Source organism: Microtus ochrogaster, unplaced genomic scaffold (genome assembly GCF_000317375.1).
Source record: "Microtus ochrogaster isolate Prairie Vole_2 unplaced genomic scaffold, MicOch1.0 UNK49, whole genome shotgun sequence".
Classification (NCBI taxonomy): domain Eukaryota; kingdom Metazoa; phylum Chordata; class Mammalia; order Rodentia; family Cricetidae; genus Microtus; species Microtus ochrogaster.
In genome coordinates, this window is record NW_004949147.1 from 1,111,614 (window position 1) to 1,118,872 (window position 7,259).

Sequence of the window (7,259 nt, forward strand, 5' to 3'; positions counted from 1 at the left end):
CCACCACCACCACAACCACCACCTCCACCACCACCTCTACCACCATCACCATCACATCTTCCACCACCACCACCATCCTCTTCATCACCACCACATCATCTCCACCACCAGCACCAGCACTACACCACCACCATCACCTCCACACCACCACACCACCAGCACCACCAGCACCAGCAGCAGCAGCAACAGCAGAACCAACATCACCACTAACACCACACACTGCCATGCTTCCTGAGGTGTCTGAATGTGGAATTTCTATTTCATACCAAAGTTCAGGCCTTCTGAGTTCACCTTGTCCACAGTGACTCAGATCTGCCATCACTAAACAAATAAGTACAGCGCTCAGTATGACAGGCTCTGTCTTTTGGGCTTTGGGGAAACAAAACAAGATCAATTTGCCAATTATGCCCAGGAAAAAGCCCAAATCGAAGTAAAAACACATTTGTCAGTGTGTTGAGTTTGGAGGAGTATTGTGAGGCAGATGACATTTCCTTGATTCTGGAGAAAAGGCTCCTTTAAAGCTTTTTTAAACCAAACTTCCTCTCCTCCTTTCTTAAGGCCAGGTAAAAGATCAGAAAAGAGGTGGCTGGGACCCTTCAAGAAGCTCTAGTTTAGGGGCTGGAGAGATGGCTCAGAGGTTAAGAGCACTGGCTACTCTTCCAGAGGTCCTGAGTTCAATTCCCAGCAACCACATGGTGGCTCACAACCATCTGTACTGAGGTCTGGTGCCCTCTTCTGGCCTGCAGGCATACACACTGACAAATATTGTATATATAATAAATACATAAATATTTTAAAAAAAAAAAAAAAAGCTCTAGTTTAGCACCAAGGCCATGTCCCCAAACAGCGACCGCAGTTCGGTCCTCCCAGCACAGGGAGCGCTGTGGCACGGCGGGTGCGGACCCGGTCAGCTTCCTGCTGCTGCTGCTGTCCTTGGCGACGCAAGTGAAGCCGGAAGCGGTGGAGGCGAGGCGAGAGGCGAGGCGGGGCGAGGCTGACGCGGGCTGGGCAAGGCCGGCGCCCGGTGGAGGCGCTGGGCGTGTACCCGGTCAAAAGTCATGTTCGGCAGGTCCGGCTACCGGGCGCTGCCCTTAGGGGATTTTGATCGTTTCCAGCAGTCAAGTTTCGGCTTTCTGGGTTCGCAGAAGGGGTGCTTGTCCCCAGAGCCGGCCGGCGTGGGGCCGGGGGCCGGTGAGTGGCTGCCCAGCAGCACTGCGGACCGCAAAGGGACTGGCCGGTACCCCCAGACCTGTCCTCCCTGCCCATAGGAGGAGGGAGCATGAAGGGAATAGGATGTGGAGAGGGTGTCAGACCAGGCGATGGGATGCTGCTGCTTTGTCCCCTCTAGGGCCACCAGCTGCAGCTTCGGAACCATCGTAGCCCCATCTTCCCTAATCTCAGCTTTTCACGTTCATATTTTCAGGATAGCCCATCATGCATAGAAAGAAAACAGAACTCTAGGCAGAGGAGGCCACAAGCAGCCTAAAAACACCTGCAGAGAAATGGAAAAAGAATCACCCAAGGGTAGCAGCGCAGGGACCAGATGTCTCCTGTGTACTGGTGAAGATGCACAGAACAAAAAGGCAGGCCTGCAAGCTTTGCCTCTTTCTTGCTCCAGAGCCTTCTGTGACTTCTTTGGCCTGACCTTGAGAATTTGAGCCCTCTGTGGTTCTCCTGTATTGATAACACATTGAATGATTTGCCATTGATGAATGAAATTCCAGTATTCTGCCTCCTGTTCTTAGGACTGCTGCTGGCCAAAGAGTCGATTCCTGAAGAGGCCAGAGTTGAGAATTTAGAAAGCCCTGCAGGCAGGGGCTCCCTGAAGGATAGAACAGTCTCTTTTCACCTTGTCTAAGGCTGGGAGGAGAGCAGACAGCAAGCTCATCCTAGATTCTGTGGCTGTCTGCTCAATACCCATTCTCGGTTCTTGGTTCTCCAGGAGTTAGAATCTTTGTCCTTAGCCCCATCTGCCCAGCTCTTCCCTCCAAACAACTTGAATTGAAATATACATTAATCTTTTTAGGGAATTAAAGTGGAAGTAAGATACTTCATTCTCACTGTGACTCTTGTTGATGAACAATGACTGTTTCATCCTTTTTAGCGGAGGTCTTTTCTCCATAAGGATCTCACGAAAGCATGCTTCTGGTAGAAGAGGAATGTGTTAGCAGCCGCAGCATTAGTTCTGCCAGCCTAAGTGTTCTCTTCCAGGTTTGGGTGGGCAATACACATTAGACAAGGGGTGGCTGATCCCTGCTCTGTCCAGCAAAAATCACACGGGTTGTGTTCGCAGATTCACTGGCTCTTACCTAGGAGAGTAAAGTCTTGTGTGGGGTGTTGCACTTGAGATCAGTTAGTTATGATGTGTGGTCCCTAACTAGCTTCGGGAAGCCTCTGAAGCAGAAGGCAGGCAAAACTTACACATGACCCCAGACTCTGGGGACACTGTACTTGAAGTGGCCCTGTCAGGCCCAGCTGGTAGTCTGTGGTTGCTTCTGCTCTTTTGTCCCCAGATGCACCTGAGAGCTGGCCCTCCTGTCTCTGCCATGGCTTCATCAGTTTCCTGGGGTTCTTGCTGCTGCTGCTCACCTTCCCCATTTCTGGCTGGTTTGCTCTGAAGGTAAGGCTGACTGAATGCTGTTGGGGAGTTGGGAGACACAGTGAAAGCTTTGGGTTTTGATGACTGGGTTCCCCATATTTGGCCCCTTGCCTCTAAATGTTATCACACCTCTGTGATACAAGCAAGGCTGGGTTGTTCAATTTCTGAAGGCTGATGATGTCAAGTTCTCAACTTGACGTGCCTATGAAGAGGAAACCTTGATTGAGGGATTATTACCTCCATCAAATGGGTCAGTGGCCTTGTCTTTGGGGGCATTTTGATTGCTGAGTAGTGTAGGAGGGCCCAGTCCCCCGTGACACCATCCCTAGATAGTTGGGCCTGAATTAGTTGAGCAAGCAGGGGAGGCGGGAAAAGCCAGTAACCGTCATTCCGTTATTCCCCAGGGTCTCAGCTTCAGTTCTGCCCCCAGTTTCCTGCTTTAGCTTCCCTCAGTGATGGTCTATAGCCTGTATGTCAAATAAACTCTTCTCCCCACGTTTCTTTGATCATAGTGTTTATGACAATTACAGGAGAAACCAGGACAGTTCCCATCCTTCAGATGAATAAACTGAGGGCCAGACATAACCAGAATCACCTTGGGAGCCAGTAAGGAGAAGAAATGAGTTTTCTGAGGCCTGGAATCTAGACACATGACTTTGCCAAGTCATCCTCCCTTTCGCTCTGGTCCATTTGAAAGAAAAGCACACAGCTTGCCCCGGGAGCTCAGGCCTCATTTTACAGAAGTGGTGGTACTTATGGGAAAGGATGGGAGGTACCACTGTAATTGAGTTCCACCCCTGGCAGCTCCTGGTGAAGCCCAGGCAGGCCTTTCTCTTTACATGGTCTTGGCAGTGATGTCTCTAGAAAGCCTCTGTGTTTGTGTGGTCTAGAAGGGAGCACTGAGTTGAACTCAGACCCTACTTCTACAGTGCCACGTAAACAAATGCCCTAGGACCATGGATGCAGGGCTCTCTTGCCTTTAGTTATCAATTTAGATTTAACTATTTATTGAGGGTCTCCAGGGATCTGAAGGTGGTGAAGCTGTTTGCTCGGGGCATTTGTTAGAGCAGCCAAGCCTTTACCCCAACGAATCCAAGAGCAAACAGTTTCCAGAATGAGTCATGATTAGCTTCAGGCCACAGAGGTAAAGTTTCTCTGGGTCAAGTCAGTACTTGTGCTGAGTAAGACATGGCCCGTTACTGAGAACAGCGTTCAGACCATGGCCCTTTTCTTCGGGGGACTGTATGATCACCGAGCATGTCTGTGAGCCTTGGCTCTCTTGTCTAAGCACAGCTAAGTGTCATGGTCTTTTTGTCGCTGTGATAGCATAGCCATTGGAGACAGTTGAGAGGCGGGCTCACTTTGGCCCTCAGCTTCAGGAGTGTCCATCCTTTCTGTCTTTTTTTTTTTTTTTTTAAATATTTATTTATTTATTATGTATACAATATTCTGTCTGTGTATGTGCCTGCAGGCCAGAAGAGGGCACCAGAACCTCATTCCAGATGGTTGTGAGCCACCATGTGGTTGCTGGGAATTGAACTCAGGACCTTTGGAAGAGCAGGCAATGCTCTTAACCGCTGAGCCATCTCTCCAGCCCCCGTCCTTTCTGTCTTGACCCAGTGTGTTTGAGCAGAGCCTTACCATGTACCACCTCATGACAGAGAAAAAGGGAAATAGCAAATGGTCCAGGTTTGCTTCTGGCCTTCACACATACCCTACACACCAAGGATATTAGACTGGCAGGGTGAAGTGAGGAGGGCAGAGGGGGGTCTGGCAATTGACATTGGCCAGCCTAGGCGAACCACTTCCAAACCCTTTCTTTTGCCATCATGAACAGATCGTACCCACCTATGAGAGGATGATCGTGTTTCGACTGGGCCGGATCCGAACCCCCCAGGGCCCTGGCATGGTTCTTCTCCTGCCCTTCATTGACTCCTTCCAGAGGGTGGATCTGAGAACCCGAGCTTTCAATGTTCCTCCTTGCAAGGTGAGGGGCTTCTCAGCTGCCCTGCACAGAGTGAATGGAGTCATGCATGGTGAATTTGGGGTATACCTGGGCTTTGAGCCACACCTGACTCCACTTTCTTGGAGATACCATTTAGTCTTTGAGGAGCTAGCTGCCAGGCAAGTGGGTTAAGTTGGGTAGTCTCAGTGAGTTTGACCCCCCCCCACCCAGTAGCCCCTGGCCCTTTTAATGTTATCTCTATCATGATCCTCTCAAACAGTTGGCCTCTAAGGATGGGGCTGTGTTATCTGTGGGAGCTGATGTCCAGTTTCGCATCTGGGACCCAGTGCTCTCTGTGATGGCTGTGAAGGACTTAAACACAGCTACTCGAATGACCGCCCACAATGCCATGACCAAGGCCCTACTCAGGAGGCCGCTGCAAGAGATCCAGATGGAGAGGCTCAAGATTGGTGACCAACTCCTGGTACGTGGCTTCTCATGAGGTGCGGCTCTGGGTCTGGCAGTGGGGCCTGGCCCTCTCTGCCAGCTTACTTTGAACAAGGACAGAGTTACTCTGGGTCTTGGCTCACTATATGTCCCAATATTATTACCTCCTGAAAAGAACTGGGTGAGGCCCCACATGGAGGGGCAGAGATGACCTGGGGCCCACACTCGAGCACACGTGTCCTGAAAAGAAGTGCTCTAGTGGAAATCCTTGGCCCTGCCTCTGGCTGCTGAGGCTTTCCCCTCCACTGCTTCTGTGACCACAGCCCTGCACCTTGGGCCCTCTGCAGTTTCTGATCTGGTGGGTGAGGGGAGCCGGGCTCTCTGGGTGCAGCCATGTGCTTGGGACTTCTGCACAAGCATTTTCGTTTAGAGCTTAGCTTCTTGTTTAGAACAGAACAGAGACTTGGGGCTTCTGAGTCTGTCTCCTGTCTCCAGCTCTACATGTATGAAAAATTATGTACACTAGAATTTGTCTTCTTTCCTGTCTATTACATGTGCAGTGGTCTGTCCCTCCCATACCCAACTTGTGCTTCCTCTCCTCCTGTGTGGCCTAGTGTTTGCCCAACATCACCACGACCCCCAACTGGGGCAGAATGAAATTCCTACCAAACAGCGGCCCTCATCGCACAGTGGTTGTTTGGTTGTTTTGTGGCAATGCCAGTTGAGGATGGAACCCAGGGCTGTGGGCATGCTAGACAAACATTCTAACACCGAGCCCCTGGCCCCTGGCGCAGCATTTTATGGCTTACAGAGTACTTGTACCTGCCCAACAGCATCTCAGCTTCTCATTTTCACTGTGAGAGGCCAGTATTTGCCGTTTTAATAGAGGAGGGGCATTAAGGCCCAGAAATTATTCCAATTGGTTCTGAGAACCATTCATGGTAAAGGGTACTTCTGGGCCAGAACTAGACCATCTGCTCCTACCCACAATGCAGTGTTCATTCTACACAACTCAGGTAGTACGCTGCTACCAGACTTTCTTCATGCAAGCACATCCTGTTATAATTCATCTTTGGGAAGATAAGATTGATCTTAAAGTTGTACTGCTTCGACATGAGAGGGGCAGTTTGGAAGAAGTTCATGTCAGATGTGAGAGTCCTTAGGGTCCATTGCCCAGAGCCTGTCTACATCTCCTGTTAGAGTCGAGCTCAAAGGAACTCTCTGGAGCTGCCTTGTGTTTCTCCAGTCCTGTTCAAACAAGCGTGCATTTTCCACTTCCCTTTCCCCTCTGCAGGGTTGTGAACTCCCCTCCCACCTCTTCCTTAACTGCTACTTCTTGGCCTCTTCCCCAGTTGCATTTTGGCCAACAGCTTCTTAACCCTCCACTGCCCTCCTGCGGCCCCCACCCCTTGCTCTCTGCCCACCCTGCCTCTTTACTCTCAGGAGAGACTGCAGGCAGAACCTTCATACCCTCTGCATCTCTGCTTCACTGTGCTTCCTGCTTCCCTGCTGGAGGCTCTTCCCTATACTGGGCCCTGCCTGATCCCATCTCTCTCCCAAGGCTTCCTTCCTCAAGCTCTCATCCCTTCTTCACTTCCTTCCAGAAGGTTCTGTTCCTCTCCCTCCATCCTTAGTGTGAACTTCGCTCAGATTTAGGCGATAGCTCTGGCTGTCACCAGTGACCTCTTTCTGGTCTGACCAGTAGGTGCTTCTCAGCCCTTCCCCTATTGCACCTAGTAGCTACAGTCTTCTTTGGATCTTTCCACCAGAGCCCCTCACAGCCCCAGCCCTGCGTGATCTCCTGCCCTACAGAGTCCAGGATTCTTTCGTGGGCCTTCTCATTTCTTTCTGCCTCCCGCCTCCGGGCAGAGCTCCAGGGCTCACAGCAGTATGCCCCAGTCTTATGTTTGTGCACCCAGCTCCCCTTTATCCTTTGAAAACTTACAAAACCATCCACAGACACCTTGAGCTAACAGTACGAGAATAGTTGTTATCCCTCCCCTTCGTCCCTTGCGTGTCCTCTCTACATGAATGCCATCATGACCCCAGGAGCCTGCCTTCCCCACCCCTGGGCCATCCGTATGCATTGCACAGTCTGTTTCCCTCTCCTGTGCCTGCTGGGACCTGGCAGGGTTTGCAAGGCAGGCCTCCTTCTGCTCTGTTTTACCACTGCCCCCCAGCCCTCCTCGTCCCCTCTCCACACCCTGCCCAGACCCCTAATCCCCTCACCACACCCTGCCCAGACCCCTAATCCCCTCACCACACCCT

At 51.2% G+C, this 7,259-nt stretch overlaps 1 protein-coding gene across 2 annotated transcripts in view; it reads left to right on the plus strand.

Moving 5' to 3' along the window:
- Positions 1-973: 973 nt before the first annotated feature.
- Stoml1 (stomatin like 1) overlaps positions 974-7,259 on the plus strand; it is an 11,365-nt gene continuing 5,079 nt past the window's right edge. For both annotated transcript variants that reach the window (XM_005369472.2, XM_005369473.2), the window contains exons 1-4: positions 974-1,191; positions 2,514-2,620; positions 4,437-4,586; positions 4,825-5,028. In XM_005369472.2, coding sequence (XP_005369529.1) covers positions 1,059-1,191; positions 2,514-2,620; positions 4,437-4,586; positions 4,825-5,028 — 594 coding nt within the window. In that variant the 5' untranslated portion in view covers positions 974-1,058. The remainder of the gene's footprint in view (positions 1,192-2,513; positions 2,621-4,436; positions 4,587-4,824; positions 5,029-7,259) is intronic.